We start from the raw sequence: 22,676 nt of genomic DNA, 5'->3' as shown, positions 1-22,676 counted from the left end.
CATAGTGACTGAATAATACCCCCATACTGTTACTGAATAATACCTCCACACCATAACCACATAGTGACTGAATAATACCCCCATACTGTTACTGAATAATACCCCCACACCATAACCACATAGTGACTGAATAATACCCCCATACTGTTACTGAATAATACCCCCACACCATAACCACATAGTGACTGAATAATACCCCCATACTGTTACTGAATAATACCCCCACACCATAACCACATAGTGACTGAATAATACCCTCATACTGTTACTGAATAATACCGCCACACCATAACCACATAGATAGATAAATAGATAGAGAGACTATCTATCTATCTATCTATCTATCTCATATCTATCTATCTATCTCATATCTATCTATCTATCTATCTATCTATCTATCCCACAACACCATAACCACACAGTGACGGAATAACTAGGTCACTCTAGACCCCCAGGGACATTACAGAAATACATCACTAACCCCTAAACCCCTCAATACAAAATTGTATGATGTAGTAGATGTAGAAAGTTGACAAAGTTAGTCAATATAATCGTGGGTGAGGGGTCTCTGTCGTGGGCGCCTACACACTTGAAAACCCCCCTTTAAACATTCTATCTTTTTTTCCATCCATCCACCTTATTTCTATGAAATCTATTGAGTTATCCATCTGTCCATCCATCCATCCTTTGGATAGGACATAAATGTCAGAGATGGAAAATCCCCTTAATTTCGGAAATCAGAAAAATGACTCCGGTTGATGATGTCATCGTCTGGCTATTATATACTGTTTCAGCTTTGTCCTGTATCGCAGTTATTTCGTGTTTTATAGATACCAGAGAAGTCATTATCATGTAATAGAATCAAATTCGATGGAACCAAAACCTGAAAAGTCTGAACACGCCATTAACCCCTTAGTGACCGGCCTATTTTAGGCCCTAATGACAAAGCTATTTTTTTTTGTTTTTCTATAGTCGCATTCAAAAAGCTAGAACTTTTTTATTTTTCCGTCTACATAGCTGTATGAGGACTTGTTTTTTGCGGGATTAGTTGTACTTTTTAATGCCACCATTTTGGGGTACATATAATTTTTTTATTAACTTTTATGAACTTTTTTTTGGGGGGGGAATAGAAAAAAACCCTGAAATTCCGCCATAGTTGTATGCGTTTTAAATTGACGCCGTTCACTGTGCGGCGTAAATAACATGTTACCTTTATTCTATGGGTCGGTACGATTACGGCGATACCACATATGTGGAGGTTTATTATGTTTCACAATTTTTGCACAATAAAAACACTTGAACTAAAATAATTTGTTTTTGCATCGTCGCTTTCCAAGAGCCGTAATTTTTTTATTTTTCCTTCAATGTAATTATTTTTTGGGTTGGATTTTTGCAGGACAAGATGTAGTTTTGATTGGTACTGTTTTGGGGTACATGGGACTTATTGAATAACTTTTATTATGACTTATTTGGTTGGCAATTGAAAAAATTGTTTTTTTTGCGTTTTTGTTTTACGGTGTTCACCTTGCGGTTTAAATAACATATTACATTTATTGTTTGGGTCATTAAGGGGCCCCGGCGATACCATATATGTGTGTTTTTATTTATTTTATACATTTTTACTAAATAAAACCACTTTTTATGGAAAAAAAGGGTTTTATTAATTTTTTTTACTGTCATTTTTATTAATAATCTTTATTTCACATTTATTATTTCTTTTATTAGTCCCACTAAGGGACTTTACTGTGCGATCTTCAGATCGCTGCTATAACGCTTTGGTATGCTTAGTATACGAGAGCATTATTGCCTGTCAGTGTAAATCTGACAGGCAATCTATTAGGACGTTCCGGGCATATGCTCAGGGCAGACCTGGGGGCTTTTTTCAGGCCCCCAGGTGCCATCACAACCCATCGGAGGCCCGCAATTGCATTTGCGGGCCGCCAATGGGTGATAGAGGGAGCTCCCTCCCTCTGTAAACAAGTTAAATGCCACGGTCACTATTGACCGTGGCATTTAACGGCTTAAACGGCCGCAATCAAACTAAACTTCGATCGCTACCGTTGGAGCAGGAGCCCAGCTGTCATTAGACAGCCGAGCCCCGGCTACAGCCAGCACGGGACACCCGTGCAGGACTTAGACTGGGCCGCCGTGAAAAGGCATATTGGTGGTTATTAAGGGGTTAAATAGAATAAAACACCATACTGTAGCCACTAAAATAAAGGGGCCGACCATGAGCCGGACAGAAAAGTACAGACCTCCATGAGCCGCCCGGAAGAGTACAGACCTCCATGAGCCGCCCGGAAGAGTACAGACTTCCATGAGCAGCCCGGAAGAGTACAGACCTCCATGAGCAGCCCGGAAGAGTGCAGACCTCCATGAGCCGCCCGGAAGAGTGCAGACCTCCATGAGCCGCCCGGAAGAGTGCAGGCTTCCATGAGCCGCACGGAAGAGTACAGACCTCCATGAGCCGCACGGAAGAGTACAGACCTCCATGAGCCGCCCGGAAGAGTACAGACCTCCATGAGCCGCCCGGAAGAGTACAGACTTCCATGAGCAGCCCGGAAGAGTACAGACCTCCATGAGCAGCCCGGAAGAGTGCAGACCTCCATGAGCCGCCCGGAAGAGTGCAGACCTCCATGAGCCGCCCGGAAGAGTGCAGGCTTCCATGAGCCGCACGGAAGAGTACAGACCTCCATGAGCCGCACGGAAGAGTACAGACCTCCATGAGCCGCACGGAAGAGTACAGACCTCCATGAGCCGCCCGGAAGAGTACAGACCTCCATGAGCCGCACGAAAGAGTACAGACCTCCATGAGCCGCCCGGAAGAGTACAGACCTCCATGAGCCGCCAGGAAGAGTACAGACCTTCATGAGCCGCACGGAAGAGTACAAACCTCCATGAGCAGCTCTGAAGAGTACAGACCTCCATGAGCCGCACAGAAGAGTACAGACCTCCATGAGCCGCACGGAAGGGTACAGACCTCCATGAGCCGCACGGAAGAGTACAAACTTCCATGAGCAGCCCGGAAGAGTGCAGACCTCCATGAGCCGCACGGAAGAGTGCAGACCTCCATGAGGCGCCCGGAAGAGTGTAGACCTCCATGAGCCGCCCGGAAGAGTGCAGACCTCCATGAGCCGCCCGGAAGAGTGCAGACCTCCATGAGCCGCCCGGAAGAGTACAGACCTCCATGAGCCGCCCGGAAGAGTACAGACCTCCATGAGCCGCCCGGAAGAGTACAGACCTCCATGAGCCGCCCGGAAGAGTACAGACTTCCATGAGCCGCCCGGAAGAGTACAGACCTCCATGAGCCGCACGGAAGAGTGCAGACCTCCATGAGCCGCACGGAAGAGTGCAGATCTCCATGAGCCGCCCGGAAGAGTGCAGACCTCCATGAGCCGCCCGGAAGAGTGTAGACCTCCTTGAGCCGCCCGGAAGAGTGCAGACCTCCATGAGCCGCCCGGAAGAGTGCAGACCTCCATGAGCCGCCCGGAAGAGTACAGACCTCCATGAGCCGCCCGGAAGAGTACAGACCTCCATGAGCCGCCCGGAAGAGTACAGACCTCCATGAGCCGCCCGGAAGAGTACAGACCTCCATGAGCCGCCCGGAAGAGTACAGACCTCCATGAGCCGCCCGGAAGAGCACAGACTTCCATGAGCAGCCCGGAAGAGTGCAGACTTCCATGAGCCGCAAGGAAGAGTACAGACCTCCATGAGCCGCCCAGAAGAGTGCAGACCTCCATGAGCCGCCCGGAAGAGTGCAGACTTCCATGAGCCGCACGGAAGAGTACAGACCTCCATGAGCCGCCCGGAAGAGTACAGACCTCCATGAGCCGCCCGGAAGAGTACAGACCTCCATGAGCCGCCCGGAAGAGTACAGACCTCCATGAGCCGCACGAAAGAGTACAGACCTCCATGAGCCGCCCGGAAGAGTACAGACTTCATGAGCCGCACGGAAGAGTACAAACCTCCATGAGCAGCTCTGAAGAGTACAGACCTCCATGAGCAGCTCTGAACAGTACAGACCTCCATGAGCAGCTCTGAAGAGTACAGACCTCCATGAGCAGCTCTGAAGAGTACAGACCTCCATGAGCCGCACGGAAGAGTACAGACCTCCATGAGCCACAAAGTGTCTAAAACAGTTAGTAAATGTAGCGCACAGGATGTACACCAGAAAATGCGCCAAATTTTTCACAGTGGTGCACATTGTATGATACATTTGGCGCATCTCGCTAGACACTTTTCTGCTTCTTATACCACCTATGGTTTGGCTTATTTTGCGACAGAATTTTGTGCTAGATCTTTGCCAAATTTTAAGCCACTCCCCCATTTTGTGTTTAAATTTCTCACCATTCTTGCTTGCTGTCAGTGAAAGGGAACCTTCTTGTTAACATTCAGAGGCAGCATCCAAACATCATTTGTTACAATGTATCCCGTCTAGACAACATTCTGTGAACTTAAACAGTCTGGACTCCGGACTGATACATTTACCTGCACTGATACAATGTAACAAACAGGAGAGATATTTCTGTTTATGATATGTTTAGCGCACAAAAGGTTTTCTAAGAATTGTCTTTTATGACGTAAATCCACTGGATAGGCAGAGGGTCAGATTGGTAGGGGTAAAACTAGAGGAGCCCCACTTAGTCTGAGAACGAGGGTCCCCGGACACGGATCCCGGCAGACAACTAGCTGCGTATTCGCGGTCAATTTCTATTTTAGTCTTCGGAAGATTTAGAATAAAGAGCAAACAAGTCTCATTGACATACGGAAAATGATAAGACCTTCGATATCCGTGAAGGAAACGCATCAAGAATGAATCCGCTGTGTGAGCCGTAAGTTACTGGTGGCGGCTGAATATCCCGCAGACGTGTAAGACGCGCCATATTTATTATCTTACTTATTCCCTGAGTCACCACGGACATGGAAAAAACATGTAGGATGCGATTACGGAAATAACAAGGTAAAAATGTCAAGACGTGGTCTGAGAAAAGGGAGAAAACGTGTGTTTTTTTGCTTTTCCGTAGCAAAAAATTGCAACATTTGTTGCAGAATTTTACTTTGCCATTGAACTCAATGGGGAAAATCTGCATCAAATGTGCAACCACTCCGCAAGTTGACATGCCGCGCATTAAACAATTCTGCGCAGAAATTTTCTGCAGCTGTGACGGAATTAAAGGGGTTGCGTCCATTTGGGCCCGAAGTATGAAAATAAACTGTGTAGAAAGTGAAAAGCTTCCCCCTGCAGAATATTATCTGGGTGGGGATTCCAAAAGGCCTGAACCTGGGGGGGGACAGCCATATACTATGATAGACGTCCTTTAATTTTTCAGTTAAATTGTGCTTCCATAGTATTGACCATCGATCTAAGATCAGGGAGTAGCGTCCGGGCGGCATAAGGGTTGTCCCAATATTAAAACCGAATAGGGGTGTGTAACATACAAGATGGATGCGTTTTAGCGTCTGTATTACGGATGCAAGGCCCAAACTGACAGCATCATAAATCCCTAGGAGTCCTCAGTAGTGCAGCCTCAGGCTTTGGGCCTGTGAATTCAAGCAATTATATCTCAGCTTCGGCGTAAGATATTAGAATCCGGTTTTCACATTTTTATCGTGCTCTACTATTTTTATACATAGAAACATTTATTTAAAGAAGAACATTTCACGTAGAACTTTTTCTTTTGTCTTATAAATAAGGAGCCAAAAAGACCGTGGGCATCAAACAGCCCCCAAACTGTACAATTTATAGTCCACTAGTAGCATTACTGTAAATGTAAGGTTCCTGGGGGGCCACATATAAGGACAGCAGTACCAGGGCCGCTATTTGTAATATCTGGGCCATCTCCCGTTCTTTACCTGGAGACCCTATTATGTACATGTGATATGCAATCTGTGCAGGGGGTCACATGACTTTACGGAGGCCCCCGTAGAAGAAAAGGAAAAAAAATTATCTTTAAGAATTTTTTTTCAACCCATCACTTACATTTTGTGAGTTCATTGGGCGCCTATATGGCCTATGAAGTTGATGGACCCCATGTTTGCTTGTTATTGCCTATAAAATGGGGCCGGTGGAGCTGCTTGAGTCCCATTCAGGGCATGGGCCCTTTTCCTCAGCCTTTGACTTCAGTACCACGTGTACTGCCCTGATGGTGGCCCTGCGCAATACTACAAAGAGTTAAATACCTGCATGTGAGCATTGGGGGGGGGACTTGTTTTTTCTAAAAAGGTCCAAAATTTGGTCCTGCCTAATTTCACAATATATCTTTTTAGGCGACAGAGCGCTATTATTTCCTGACACAAAGCTCCAAATCCCCTGCATAGACATAGAGATAAATGATACAATTCTGGCTAGCTGCAGTAACCCAGTGCCTGCAACTTGAACAGTATGCAGTAAGCTCCCCCTAGTGGTGCCTGCAGGCAGACAGAATTTTATAATTAATGTCTGTATCTATGCAGGGGATTTGGAGCTCTGTGTCAGAATAAATTGATATTTTGACAACAAATTATGAAATTAATCAGCACTTAATGTTGGACTTAAAACCAACACGGTGACAAAATATATAGAAAGGAAAAACAAGACATTCCAAACAAATTGCCGGGGTAGCCGGTCCCGGCTGGAAGTTGAATTGCCCATGTTGGTTGCTTTAATTGGACGAGCCCTCTATCATCCCCTCCCCCACGGCAGTCCACCCTCCCAATATCCATACACCAATATGCACGTGGCTGGCGGAGCGGTCTCATATCGGTGAAGGATTTCATCTTTTATATGTTCTCTGCCTTTGGTTGCTGATACTCAGGTCCTACGTCCAATCATATCCTCCCATACTGCAGGATGGTGACGCAGCCGTGATGACTGGTGGATCGACGTAACGGACGCTCTTCAGAAACGGTCTTGGTTTCGGGATCAAACACGAAGCATTTATCCGTGGCTTCGCCATTTTCACCTCTGCCTCCCATTATATAGACCTTTCCTCTGCAGACCGTCACACCACAGCTTTCCTGGAGGAAAACACAAAACATCGATATCAGAAATTAAGAATGATTGCCAGATCCTAAAAAGAAATAAAAGGGGTGTAGACTTTTGCAACCAATTTTGTTATTGCTCCAATGCATCTAAAATACAATAATAAAGTCACTTTGCAAAAAGTCTCGATTAAAAATATCTATTGTTTTGTGTATACAGCTACTATGCATAGTTTCCATGGTAACAGACTACAAACAACCCCTGTGTAGTCAGATCTTGCAGTCCTGTGTTACTGTTCTTCTACTCTCTGTAGGTTGCTAATGAAGAGGGTGTAGAGGGATTTAAGTAACGCATGACAGCAGGATCAGACTACACTGAGTTTGTAGTCTGTAACCACGGAGACACATTAGTCTGCATGGGAACTGTATACACAAAACGGTCAGAGATTTTTATCCATCCGAATCAGCACCCACTAATCCAGCACTGCCAGGTTATAATATGACCTAATCGGAGAAGCAGACGGACATTCTCACCAGTGGTCCCGGTAATGAAGCCTCCTCAGTCCACGTGTCCGTGCTTGGTCGGTAGCTGAAGACCGCGCTCATTAGTCCTCCGACAACATAAATCTTCCCGTCAATTTCAACTCCACTGATGCCGGCCTTAGAGAAAGGTGCTGGAGACGCATACGCCCATATATCTTCCTCAGGATTATAAAACTGGACCTGGAGCAGAGGGGAAACATCATGCGAAATTGGTCGGGATCCAACCTGGTGGTTCTAGTCAAACTCCACTGAAGTGTTTGGATGCTCAGCATGGAAACTCAATAAACTGAAGAATTGAAAATTTCTGGTTCCAGGTGCTGGCAAAAGAGCTGGCTGAAGGGGAAGATGCAGGAGAGACAATATTAGTGTCTCTCCTGCCTTTCTATTTGTATAAATGATAGTTTACAGTAAAGGCAAGCTGGCATTACATTACTGTGAGCAGTGCATAGAATTTACCCTCTAAGGTAGTGGTCTCCAATCTGGGGCTTTATAGCGGTTGTAAAACTACAACTCCCAGCATGCCCTGACAGCCTAAGGCCGAATAATTTTTCTATTGAACTTGGCCTGTTACCTAATTCTTCCCCAAAAATGTTACCTTCTGAATATAGGCGTGAAACTTTGCAAATGGTAATATTAATAACTATTAACAATGTTCTATAGAAAGGCAGGAGAGACAATGGTGATGTCTCTCCTGCACCTTCCCCATCAATAAGTAACACAGAACACGATTTTTGTATGCATGCTGGGAGATGTAGTTTTACAACAGCTGGGGAGCTACAGGTTGATGACAGCAACTTCCAGTGAGTGTTCTCAACCTCGTAGATGTAGCAGAGCTGAATTTCTCATTCTAATGCCCACAAGGCTTGTGTACCAAAACCTTCTGGGTTAAAGTGTACCTCCAATTGTAACCTGAAAGAGCTCTGCTGCATCTAGTGTTATGTTACAGTTTGCAATTAGATGTATTAGACAATGACCCCTTCTTTCCTCTGTGCGGCGCCATCCTGCAACTGTCTGCAAAGCTGCAGCCGGGGAGCGCACTGCAAGTTCTGTCTCGCTGGAAACCGCAGAACGAAACGCGTGGCTCGTTCACATGCTGGAGTTTTACAGAAAGTTGCAGGACAAAGATCTGTCCTGCTCAAACACAGCAAGAAGGGGGTCATTTTTTGACTGTGACAAACTGGAACATCACACTACATGCAGCAGGGGTTATAAATCGGAGGTACACTTCATCTGCAGTCCTATGTAAAACCACAGATATGTTTGGATATCATTAACAATGCAGAAAAATGTGAAACTACATAGTAAACAATGACCAACAAGCTCAGCTCTGCTTCATCTGTACATAATACTAGAACTATATGTGCCACTATACCTTATCCGTGTTCCCATAATCCTCCGCAGCTCCGCCAATGACATACAGCTTGTTCATGCAGGAGACCACTGCTGCCGAACTCACTGCTTCCAGCATGGGGGTCACAGGGGACCAGGAGTTTGTGAATATGTTGTACCGTTCCACCAAAGACAAACTCTTCAGACCGTCAAATCCACCGACAGCGTAAATCTGTGGACATTTTTTTAATTTATTTCCTTTCATTGGAAGTGGAAAATGCTGTACATTGGGTTAAATCATGTCTTCTACTCCAGTTACATCCAAAGCTGCATTTAAAAAAAACTACCATTTGGAAACCATTAGCACATTGCCGACAGACACAACCATCTAAATTGAGCTTCCTCCAGATCCTGGCATATTGCATTGTGGGAGATGTGTTTTTTTCTCTGGATTGGACTACTATACAGTTCTTGGTGTAAAGACTACATCTCCAATAATGCAGCACAGCAGGGCAGGTATCATACAGTACGTGAACCAGAAGGGATAATGTCAGGTCCAATGATGCACCACAAAAGGGCAAGTGCCTTAAAAAATGTGAACCTGAAGTCCTGCAGCGATCAGGAAACCAGTAGAATTTTAAGTGCAGCTACGGATGTGACTGGAGTATAATAAATAATACAGTGGTAAAAATAAAAAAAAATCAGTAGAAAAAAAAGTTACTTGTTGACTGAAAATATAAATGCACCCCTACAAAAGACAATGATTTATCAAGACTGGCGTTTCATACGTCTGAAGAGCGCAGAAGATGCAACAAATTTATTGAAATGTGCGCACTTCTAATAAGTGCGTCCATGGGTCACAAAGAGAAATCCTCGCCAGCTACAAAATTACATCAATTTTCGCTATAATTTACACCTGTCAATGGTGATCCCGCCCCTTCCACTAAGTCCCACCCACTTTTCTAAAAGTGCCATTAGTGGCGGAAATCAGCAAATTGTCGCAAATAGGTGCAAAATTATGGCGTGCGCCATAATTTGTGACTTTTTAACGCTAGAAAACTGGCGTAACGCCTTTCATAAGTTCCCCAATAACTATTTTCAATACTTGTACCTGTCCCTTTAAGGTGACCATGCCGTGCCTCCACCGGTTTGTGGTCAATGATGCCATCTTTACCCAGCTGTTTATCTGACTGTTGAGCATCCAGACATGGCGGCTGTTTATATGACCCCCTAGACGAGAGGAGGACAAATAATAAGACTCCACCTTATACGTAATAGATCTGCAATCACCAACCAATCGGATACGTGTCCTTACCCCCCAATTCTTCTCTTAGTTGAAGGGGGTCGTCCAGTCTTATGTAAATAAAGTGTAATCGTTATATAATGGAAAGTTCTGCAACTTTCTAATATGCTTTATGTTACAATTTTCAAGACCTCGGCTTGCTTTCAGTGAAGGAGAACATTCAGGTTTACATCCAGCGCTGAACACCTGTACAGACCTAATATTTACGTTTGTTACAATCGTATCCAGTCTAGACAATCGTCTGTGATATTAGCAGGCTAGATTCTAATCAGATACATTTTACCTGCACTGACACATTGTAGCAAACTATCAGGACAGGACAGAGATTTTTGCTGCTGCTGTGGATATCTAGACCGGATACAAATGTAACAAATCCACAGCCGTGAGAAGGCTAAGGTTCCCATGTAGCGTAAACGCAGCGGAATTTCCGCATCGGAATTCCGTGTGGAAATTCTGCAGCATTTACAGTAACAGCAAAGTGGATGAGATTCAGAAAATGTCACGCCCACGCTGCGGAGAAATACCACAGCGCAAACGTTCATAAATTGACCTGCGGTGCGGAATTTAAATCCTCTACATGTCAATTCACGTTGCGTTTTCGATGCTTTTCTGTTGCGGGTTTTCCCCATTGAATTCAATGAGGATGCAAATCCTGCAACAAATAGTCAAGTGTTGCGACTTTTGCGGCGTAATCGCAGAAATCACGGGATGCAGCTCCACCCCTGGAGGCCGGACTGCACGATAACGGATGGACGCATCGCCATGACTACGACAGGGTAAGTATGGACGTTCTGCAGTGGAAATTCCGCCTGAAAAACTGCACAGGCTTGTTGGACGGAACGTGCTGCGGGTTCTAGGTCGGATGCCCTGAGGGTTTTACGCAGCGAATCCGACCTGTGGGAACCTGGTCTAAGGGTATGTTCACACAGGATATGCTGCGTAAAAGCATACAGCGTAGCCGCCCTGGACGCCGCAGGGAATTCCTTCCGAAAAAACGCACCAAATTGTGGTGCAGTTCTTCGGCCAGAATGTCCACTGCGGAAAACCACACGGAAAAAATAATAATTCTATACTTACTGGTAGCGATGGCGATGCATCCCTCTGAGGTCCTGCAGCCGGGCCTCCTGGGATGACGTTTCATCCCATGTGACCACTGCAGCCTGTGATTGGAGGTCGGGCTGGACGCAGGAGCAGAGAATTCTGGGTAAGTATAAGAATTTAAGGGTTTTATGGAGGGTTTTCAGCCCCTGTACTGCTGGTGCAACCCCCCTACCCTTTATGTGATGCCCATTGCGTCAGATCAGTCAACAGAAGGCAGCCTGCTTACTGACAGTTTTCAGGAAGCAACTGAAAATGGAAAAATCATTAGGTAAAGATGCAACATGTGCAAGAGAGATTCAGTAGATAAAGAAAATAAAGCCCCCCCCATCTACGGAATATGAGACCAGGACCGCAGAGGTGACGTTTCCTGCTGACACCGCTGCATTTAGTGAAACGTCTGTGAAATCTCCAAATCCAACTTCTTACCAGACACGTATATATTGTTCTTTAATGTACACACGGCCGTCTCAGACTTAGTGTACCCAGGAAACACGGAGAGCGCCGTCCACCGCCCCGTCCGGGGCTCGTAGCTGTCAATGTACGGTAACTTCAGGATTCCTTTCTGGTCACAGCCCCCAATAACAACAATGAGCTCCGACACGTCCATCAAACTGGCAGGACAATACAGAACATGAGGGGCACGTCTAGAACAATCCACATATAAAGTGTTAACATCGCTAAAACGAAAAAATATGGAATTCCCTATGTTGTCTGCCCCTCCCCTCCGGCTATTGTTAGTTCCCTAACACCTCCCCTCTTCATTTCCGCCGTTACTCCCTCTTCTAACATCTGTCCCAGGTGGACAAAGGCGCACCTTCATCCCCTGCAGACTCACTGGTGCCGCCAACCATGCGGCCAGCGCCATTTTCTACACTAGCCACTATTCGTACCCCTGTACCCCTTTATGCCTCCTCGGGCCTAGTTAAGTGGAGTCACTTTGTAGATACTCCAGAGCTGCACTCACTATTCTGCTGGTGGAGTCACTGTGTACATACATTACATATCCTGTACTGATCCTGAGTTATATCCTGTATTATACTCCAGAGCTGCGCTCACTATTCTGCTGGTGGGGTCACTGTGTACATACATTACATTACTTATCCTGTACTGATCCTGAGTTACATCCTGTATTATACTCCAGAGCTGCACTCACTATTCTGCTGGTGGAGTCACTGTGTACATACATTACATTACTTATCCTGTACTGATCCTGAGTTACATCCTGTATTATACTCCAGAGCTGCACTCACTATTCTGCTGGTGGAGTCACTGTGTACATACATTACATATCCTGTACTGATCCTGAGTTACATCCTGTATTATACTCCAGAGCTGTACTCACTATTCTGCTGGTGGAGTCACTGTGTACATACATTACATTACTTATCCTGTACTGATCCTGAGTTACATCCTGTATTATACTCCAGAGCTGCACTCACTATTCTGCTGGTGGAGTCACTGTGTACATACATTATTTATCCTGTACTGATCCTGAGTTACATCCTGTATTATACTCCAGAGCTGCGCTCACTATTCTGCTGGTGGAGTCAGTGTGTACATACATTACATTACTTATCCTGTACTGATCCTGTTACATCCTGTATTATACTCCAGAGCTGCACTCCCTATTCTGCTGGTGAAGTCACTGTGTACATACATTACATTACTTATCCTGTACTAATCCTGAGTTACATCCTGTATTATACTCCAGAGCTGCACTCACTATTCTGCTGGTGAAGTCACTGTGTACATACATTACATTACTTATCCTGTACTGATCCTGAGTTACATCCTGTATTATACTCCAGAGCTGCACTCACTATTCTGCTGGTGGAGTCACTGTGTACATACATTACATTACTTATCCTGTACTAATCCTGAGTTACATCCTGTATTATACTCCAGAGCTGCACTCACTATTCTGCTGGTGGAGTCACTGTGTACATACATTACATTACTGATCCTGAGTTATATCCTCTATTATACTCCAGAGCTGTACTCACTATTCTGCTGGTGGAGTCACTGTGTACATACATTACATTACTTATCCTGTACTGATCCTGAGTTACATCCTGTATTATACTCCAGAGCTGTACTCACTATTCTGCTGGTGGAGTCACTGTGTACATACATTACATTACTTATCCTGTACTGATCCTGAGTTACATCCTGTATTATACTCCAGAGCTGTACTCACTATTCTGCTGGTGGAGTCACTGTGTACATACATTACATTACTTATCCTGTACTGATCCTGAGTTACATCCTGTATTATACTCCAGAGCTGTACTCACTATTCTGCTGGTGGAGTCACTGTGTACATACATTACATTACTTATCCTGTACTGATCCTGAGTTACATCCTGTATTATACTCCAGAGCTGTACTCACTATTCTGCTGGTGGAGTCACTGTGTACATACATTACATTACTTATCCTGTACTAATCCTGAGTTACATCCTGTATTATAATCCAGAGCTGCACTCGTTATCCTGTTAGTTGTTATTGGAAACAGACAGCCCCACTCACAGCTTAGCTGAGCTCCATAAATAATGGGGGCGGTTAGTTTTTCCTAGGAAAGATTACTGTTTCCATAATGCAAATTATCAGAGCAAGAAGGGAGTGCTGGAAAATTTCAGAGGCCAAAACACTACGTGCTGATTTTTTTTATAGGAGTCAGCAATAATACGTATTTGCCTATTTATAAGAAATCTCTTGGTGAGCATTTTTTTCATATAGCCCCATCTACTGACGACTCTACCTTAATTCCTAGAAAGCGTCCCTCATAACAGTACCAGACGCAGTGCCCCCACAATGGCCACATGAGTCAGTGCCCCCATATCAGTAAAAACGACATTTAATATAGGACAGCCTATGAATTCATGGAAGGATACAAAGAAACAGTCAATTTAAAGGGTATCCTCTTTGGACAGTCCCTGTTAGTTATAAAGGTTCCCAGACAATAAGCAGATCACATGTCCTGTTCAATATCCCTGCAGCGCCCCCACAGGAGAAATGAAGCACTACACAGTTCTCATTCAAATCAAAGGGATGTCCATGTAATGCATAGACATGCCGGGTCCTCCAGACGGAGAGACCTTCTTTGTAGCCGCTCTCTGCTCTGGAGACAATCTTTGGGGCCTTCGTAAGAAACATCAACATGGCTATGAAGCGGGAAAGGTCAAGTCTACCCATAAACATGTAGATATTCTATCATTACCTTCTGGGTCTCACCCTACGAGAATTCATCGGGTCTCCAAGAACGTGATAAATCCGAGCTTCATGCAGGAGAAAGAAACATTCAGGACTTTCTCGGATGGTCTTGTCCATTTCCACCTTCTCCAGGAAATAAGCCGGATCCATTAAGGGTAATCTGACTTGTTCTAGAAGATCCTTCAGAGCTTCTCTTCCATTGTCCTTCACCCACCTCATGACGGCTTCAAAGACCACTTCTTCCTTGCCCACCGCTAGGTCATCATTCGACAAATACTCAACCAGATCCTCCTTACTCAACTTTAGGAACTCCTCATGGCAGGAGACCTCCTCAAAACCTTCCAACATCAGCTTCTTACTTTTCTCAGACAATGAAGTGATGGACAACATATCTGCAAACTTCATGATGCCTACGCAGTTGGACGGGTCAAGTTGGCCGTCAAGAAACGTCACACAATCGTCTCGTAGACTGTAGAGGTGGAGCTTGTCCGAAGCTTGCAAGATGTCCTCTACATTGTCTTCTTGTATGGAGATCCTGCCTTCATACATGAAGTCCAACACGAGACCCATAACTGGAGCAGAGATCTCATGAAGGTCCACAACATGGTCATCCCTCTCCTTAAAGCCGTTGGTGAACATGGCCCTAAAATAGGAACTTCTGGAAGACAGAATGACTTTGTGGCAGCAGAACGTCTGTCCATCCACTCGTAGGAGGACGTCCGTGAATAACCCGCTCTGTCTGTCCGTATTCAAGCTCTGTAGGATTTCATTTGCATAACAGGTCCCACCACATGGTCCTCTTTGTATCTCTTGCTCCCGATTTTCATCTACAGGGATCTGAAGGGATTCAGATCCATAACCCAGTTCTGTATACATTCTATAAGATAAGGACATACAGTAAGAATCGCCCATCACCCAGTAATTTCAACATCCTATAACGAATCGGTCTTCACCATTTGTTTAGTTTAGTTGAATATTCCTGTTTTTCCTATGGAGGGGAGAGCAGTGGCTGCCAGATGCATATGGCGCCGCTTATCCGGGTGAAAAAAAACAAACCTGATTTGAAGGGTAAAAATCCCACCTGTTTGATCTCGGTTTCCCCCATCCAGACAGATTGAGTTGTCCCCATGAATAGGATATAGGTGGAACAGTGCATTAAAAATTGCCCCATGTCACAGGCTATGGGTGGGGGTGGGGATTGGCTCTGTTTTATACAGAGATGTACATATATATGTGACCCTGTATGGACAAGCTACAATCACGCTAAAAAGTATATGCACCTTTAAAACCATGCAGAGATAGCAGAGCTGAGTGAGATGCAGCAGAGCTGAGTGAGATGCAGCAGAGCGATATGCAAATTTATCACAAAATGTAAACAATGAGTAAATTCAGCTCTGCTACATCAGTCTTTACATAGCCCTGTGTACATTACCTGCCGGGCGGCTGCTCCATTCTCCAATCAATGATGATGCCCCTGCGCTTCTTTTATATGTACGTCGTGTTTAAGGGGTGGGGGAAGGGGTCAGGAATATTTTCATTGCTTAGAAATACATCTTTTTTGCTTCCTCATGTGAATCTCATCCCAGCTGTGCGCAAAGTGAAGACAAGGGACTACCCCCCCCCCCCCCAGGGACTCCCTATAAAAGAAACCAGTCCCCATAAAATCACTACTAGAAAAAGCAAAACGGGATGTATTGCAGCATCGACAAAAAGCAGGAACAAGTGGGAATTGTTATTTAAGCAACTCGTATATAAAACTGTTGGGGGTCCCGGGGTGATCAGCAAAACAAGGTAAATGGGGCTCACTGATGGACCCCCCCCCCCCCCATTGATCACACCTTGTGCGAAATTCTGTAAAGCCCCTTTAATTCCATTATGTCTACATATTATTACTCTGATACAATGTTTGTAAATATCAAATGCAACAAAAAGATACATAAAGAAAATCATTCATCTTTGGTGAAACGTGACCCTATGACCGAGCCCAAATTTCAGCAGCAATTCCGTTGAAAGCAGCAGATATTGCGCAGCGGCAAAAACGCACCATTTCCAGCTTTTTTGACTGCAGAAAACGGTGCGTATTTTCCTGCGTTTTCCACAATGTTGGGGGACGGTGACATCTCCTCTGAAAAACGAAGCAATTCGGTCCACTGTCCGCAGCAGGAATCGACATGTACGAAAAATACGCAGCGCAGGTCAATTTCTGCTCGGAATATTTACGCAGCGTGAAGAGATTTGTTACATCTCATCCACTTTGCTGCTACCGTATTCTGCAGCGTATTTTCCATCCGCAATTCCGCAGCGTGTGGACGAGCCCTTAGGGTATGTTCACACACAAACTCAAAAACGTCTGAAAATACGGAGCGGTTTACAATGGAAAACCGCTCCTGATTTTCAGACGTTTTTTGAGCCACTCGCGATTTTCGCGGCGTTTTTTATGGCCGTTTTTGGAGCGGTTTTCTATAGTCAATGAAAAACGGCTACAAAACCGTCCCAAGAAGTGACCTGCACTTCTTTTTCACGCTCCCGTTTTTAAAACGGCCGCGTAAAAAAACGGCCCGTCGGAACAGAACGCCGTTTTTCCCATTGAAATCAATTTGGAGGTGTTCTGCTTCCGATTTTTTTTTTGCCGAAAATAGGGCGTGTGAACATACCCTTAGGCTGCCGAAAAAAAACGAGTGGATAGAACTCAGGGAGTATTTCTCAAAATTTCTGCCCTCACATCTCTCAGGACTGGCAACTCCCCCCACTCCCAAGACAGATTCTGTTTTTGATCATTTGCCATCCAGGAGATGAATTTGCCCCCGGCTGGAGGTCTCCAGTGACACTCACCATCTGGAGTGCTGTGTACATGAGAAGAGCCACATATGTCTCTATACAGGGCTGAGGGGTCATCATAGTACGTGAGCCTCATATAGATCAGTCACTGCTTCTCCTGGTTTAACCCTTTACCATTCTAGCCAACCGCTATTCACATCTGCCAGGCAGGATTACATAGGCTACAAGGTAAAATCTGTAGCCCACACATCCCAATATAACCAGTAAACCTCCATATAAGCAGTAAACCTCCATATAACCAGTATACCTCCATATAACCTCACACTATATAACCAGTAAACCTCCATATAAGCAGTATACTTCCATATAACCGCACACATCTCCACATAACCAGTATACCACCATATAATCAGTATATACCACCACATAACCAGTATACACTTCCATATAACCAGTATATACCTCCACATAACCAGTATATACCTCCATATAACCAGTATACCACCACATAACCAAAATATACCTCCATATAACCAGTATACCTCCATATAACCAGTATACCACCATATAACCAGTATATACCTCCATATAACCAGTATATACCTCCATATAACCAGTATATACCTCCATATAACCAGTATATACCTCCATATAACCAGTATACCTCCATATAACCAGTATACCTCCATATAACCAGTATACCACCATATAACCAGTATACCTCCATATAACCAGTATATACCTCCATATAACCAGTATATACCTCCATATAACCAGTATACCACCATATAACTAGTATACACCTCCATATAACCAGTATACCACCATATAACCAGTATACCTCCATATAACTAGTATACCACCATATAACCAGTATACCACCATATAACCAGTATACACCTCCATATAACCAGTATACACCTCCATATAACCAGTATACCACCATATAACCACTATACCATCATATAACCAGTATACACCTCCATATAACCAGTATACCACCATATAACTAGTATACCTCCATATAACCAGTATACCTCCATATAACCAGTATACCTCCTTATAACCAGTATACCACTATATAACCAGTATACCACCATATAACTAGTATACCACCATATAACCAGTATACCACCATATAACCAGTATACCTCCATATAACAACTAGTATACCTCCATATAACCAGTATACCTCCATATAACCAGTATACCTCCATGTAACTAGTATACCACCATATAACCAGTATATACCTCCATATAACCAGTATATACCTCCATATAACCAGTATATACCTCCATATAACCAGTATACACCTCCATATAACCAGTATACACCTCCGTATAAGCAGTATACCACCATATAACCAGTATACCAGCATATAACCAGTATACCTCCATATAACTAGTATACCACCATATAACCAGTATACCTCCATATAACCAGTATACCTCCATATAACTAGTATACCACCATATAACCAGTATACCACCATATAACCAGTATACACCTCCATATAACCAGTATACACCTCCGTATAACCAGTATACCACCATATAACCAGTATACACCTCCATATAACCAGTATACACCTCCGTATAACCAGTATACACCTCCATATAACCAGTATACACCTCCATATAACCAGTATACACCTCCGTATAACCAGTATACCACCATATAACCAGTATACCTCCATATAACCAGTATACACCTCCGTATAACCAGTATACACCTCCATATAACCAGTATACACCTCCGTATAACCAGTATACCACCATATAACCAGTATACCACCATATAACCAGTATACCTCCATATAACCAGTATACCTCCATATAACTAGTATACCACCATATAACCAGTATACCACCATATAACCAGTATACACCTCCATATAACCAGTATACACCTCCGTATAACCAGTATACCACCATATAACCAGTATACACCTCCATATAACCAGTATACACCTCCGTATAACCAGTATACACCTCCATATAACCAGTATACACCTCCGTATAACCAGTATACCACCATATAACCAGTATACCACCATATAACCAGTATACCTCCATATAACCAGTATACACCTCCGTATAACCAGTATACACCTCCGTATAACCAGTATACACCTCCGTATAACCAGTATACACCTCCGTATAAGCAGTATACCACCATATAACCAGTATACCACCATATAACCAGTATACCTCCATATAACTAGTATACCACCATATAACCAGTATACCTCCATATAACCAGTATACCTCCATATAACTAGTATACCACCATATAACCAGTATACACCTCCATATAACCAGTATACACCTCCGTATAACCAGTATACACCTCCGTATAACCAGTATACCACCATATAACCAGTATACCACCATATAACCAGTATACCTCCATATAACTAGTATACCACCATATAACCAGTATACCTCCATATAACCAGTATACCTCCATATAACTAGTATACCACCATATAACCAGTATACCACCATATAACCAGTATACCACCATATAACCAGTATACACCTCCATATAACCAGTATACACCTCCGTATAACCAGTATACCACCATATAACCAGTATACACCTCCATATAACCAGTATACACCTCCGTATAACCAGTATACACCTCCATATAACCAGTATACACCTCCATATAACCAGTATACACCTCCGTATAACCAGTATACCACCATATAACCAGTATACCTCCATATAACCAGTATACACCTCCGTATAACCAGTATACACCTCCGTATAACCAGTATACACCTCCATATAACCAGTATACACCTCCGTATAACCAGTATACCACCATATAACCAGTATACCACCATATAACCAGTATACCTCCATATAACCAGTATACCTCCATATAACTAGTATACCACCATATAACCAGTATACCACCATATAACCAGTATACCTCCATATAACCAGTATACCTCCATATAACTAGTATACCACCATATAACCAGTATACCACCATATAACCAGTATACACCTCCATATAACCAGTATACACCTCCGTATAACCAGTATACCACCATATAACCAGTATACACCTCCGTATAACCAGTATACACCTCCGTATAACCAGTATACACCTCCGTATAACCAGTATACCACCATATAACCAGTATACCACCATATAACCAGTATACCTCCATATAACCAGTATACACCTCCGTATAACCAGTATACACCTCCATATAACCCCACAATAAACAGCATCCAGGAGATAGGGGGATAAAAAATGGAATATCCGAGGGCGCAGCTGTACTGGAAATTGCTTTTATTTGTACAACAACAACAACAACAACGTGTTTCAAGGCCGTACCGGCTTCTTCGTCAGGTTAGGTAAGTGTACCTAACCTGACGAAGAGGCCGGTACGGCCTTGAAACACGTTGTTGTTGTTGTTGTACAAATAAAAGCAATTTCCAGTACAGCTGCGCCCTCGGATATTCCATTTTTTATCTCCCTATCTCCTGGATCTACATAGTGGATTTTTATCAATCTTCGAACCGGAATTTGGGCTGCAACTGTCTCAACCTAAGTATAACTTGGACACGCATCATGGGATGTTACGCTCCGAGCATAACAACATCAGGTCAGCATAATTGACCACCTTTATCCTATTGTTCTCATATTTTACAGGCTCATGCACTATGTGCGCTTTGTTCCCTTTTTCCCTATAGCGTGATCACAATAAACAGCAGGTACGCAGCACCCATGATTCTGTACATCTGCTTTACATTTCTTCTGCTTTTCCCGGCTTCTCATCTTGACTCTTGTAAATTATAATAATGTTTCCCGTCCGATGATTCCAAGGAAATTCTCTGTTAATTGCATTTCTGGTTTGTTCGGTTTCAGACAACGAGGCGTCCGCTGGTAACTTCAGCCTTGTCCTTACAGCACACCGGAAGCTTCCAGTATCTTAGTTGTAAATCTCTTCTATGACTGTACAGGGAAATGCCCCATTCACTTGAATGTTTGCAAAAGTCTACACACCCTTTATCCTATCCACCAAGTTCCCCTTTAAAGGAATAGAATAATAAATCTGCTGCATTTCTTCATGAAAACGTCCTGTCTTACCTTTCTTTTCACGCCCTCGGCCATAAGGCTTCACCGACATCACAAACAAACTGAATAAACACGGGTAACCTTAGAGGGTAGAAATGAGGTTATGTTCACACAGCAAAGCAAAAACGGCCATAAAATACGGAGCGCTTTTCATGCGAAAACAGCCCGATTTTCAGCCATTTTTTTAAGCAACTTGCATTTTTTGCGGCCGTTTTTGGAGCGGTTTTTCTATTGGGTCAATGAAAAACGGCTACAAAAACGGCTAAAGAAGTGACATGCGCTTCTGTTTTACAGGGCGTTTTATACGCGCCGTTTTCAGAAACGGCGCGTAAAAAATGCCTCATGAGAACGGAACGCCATTGACAGGAGGAGCTAAGAGAGGGACTGTTGCCGGCTCCTGGAGTACCTGGATCACAGAAAATGTAGCCCCATGTAAGACTGCTCTAAATACTTATTACAAGAGGATGACCGATGAAGAACGAGTCAGTGCTACCTATAAAGGGGGTGAAAACTTTCTCAAAACCAGGTAACTCCTCATATAACTACAAGAGGAAGAGGGGGTCTTCTTTATATCTATTCTAATTCACCATAGTCTCTGTACTGACTGCAAAAGAAAGAGTAGGTACATGTGCAGGGAGGACACAAGGTGCAGGGAGGACACGGGGTGCAGGGAGGACACGGGGTGCAGGGAGGACACGGGGTGCAGGGAGGACACGGGGTGCAGGGAGGACACGGGGTGCAGGGAGGACACGGGGTGCAGGGAGGACACGGGGTGCAGGGAGGACACGGGGTGGACACGGGGTGCAGGGCGGACACGGGGTGCAGGGCGGACACAGGGTGCAGGGAGGACACGGGGTGCAGGGAGGACACGGGGTGCAGGGAGGACACGGGGTGCAGGGAGGACACGGGGTGCAGGACAATCTAGATAGGTTCAGAGAGACAAATAATTCCCTACTAAGGTGCAACTTTGGTCTTAAAGGGGTTTTCTATTGATCAATTAATGCAGGATTGCTTGGGGTCTGACCCTTGGTACGATCATTCAAGTGAATGGGGCTGAGCTGTAGTACCAGGCACAGCTGCGAAGGGTCTGTAGTACTCGCTGATCACACATTGACTGCCCATCATATACATATATCAGCTCTCACACTGGTCTCTAGAGCCCATACACTACTAGGCTGACACTTCTGGCGTTCAACTCTCACTTTACGGCTTTGCTGTGCAGACTGGTGCAGAGTCATTTCATTATAATTGTGGAGTTATATATTACACACTAACACTATTTCTGCTTATAACGAAGAAGAATAACAAGATTTGCCATAATTTTGCTTTTATTGCCCGTCGTTTTATTT

At 44.1% G+C, this 22,676-nt stretch overlaps 1 protein-coding gene across 1 annotated transcript; it reads right to left on the bottom strand.

Moving 5' to 3' along the window:
• Positions 1-6,704: 6,704 nt before the first annotated feature.
• On the bottom strand, positions 6,705-15,325 carry LOC142740383 (kelch-like protein 35). The gene is made up of 6 exons (XM_075849927.1): positions 14,457-15,325; positions 11,663-11,847; positions 9,944-10,062; positions 8,876-9,064; positions 7,495-7,683; positions 6,705-6,996 (listed from the first exon to the last, which is right to left on the bottom strand). Exons 1-6 carry the CDS (start codon positions 15,323-15,325, stop codon positions 6,808-6,810), a joined length of 1,740 nt encoding a protein of 579 aa, XP_075706042.1. The 3' UTR covers positions 6,705-6,807.
• Positions 15,326-22,676: the final 7,351 nt, after the last annotated feature.

The sequence above is a fragment of the Rhinoderma darwinii genome, chromosome 2 (genome assembly GCF_050947455.1).
Source record: "Rhinoderma darwinii isolate aRhiDar2 chromosome 2, aRhiDar2.hap1, whole genome shotgun sequence".
Lineage (NCBI taxonomy): Eukaryota > Metazoa > Chordata > Amphibia > Anura > Rhinodermatidae > Rhinoderma > Rhinoderma darwinii.
The sequence above is the reverse complement of the archived record's forward strand: the minus strand, read 5'-3'. Positions and strand labels throughout refer to the sequence as shown.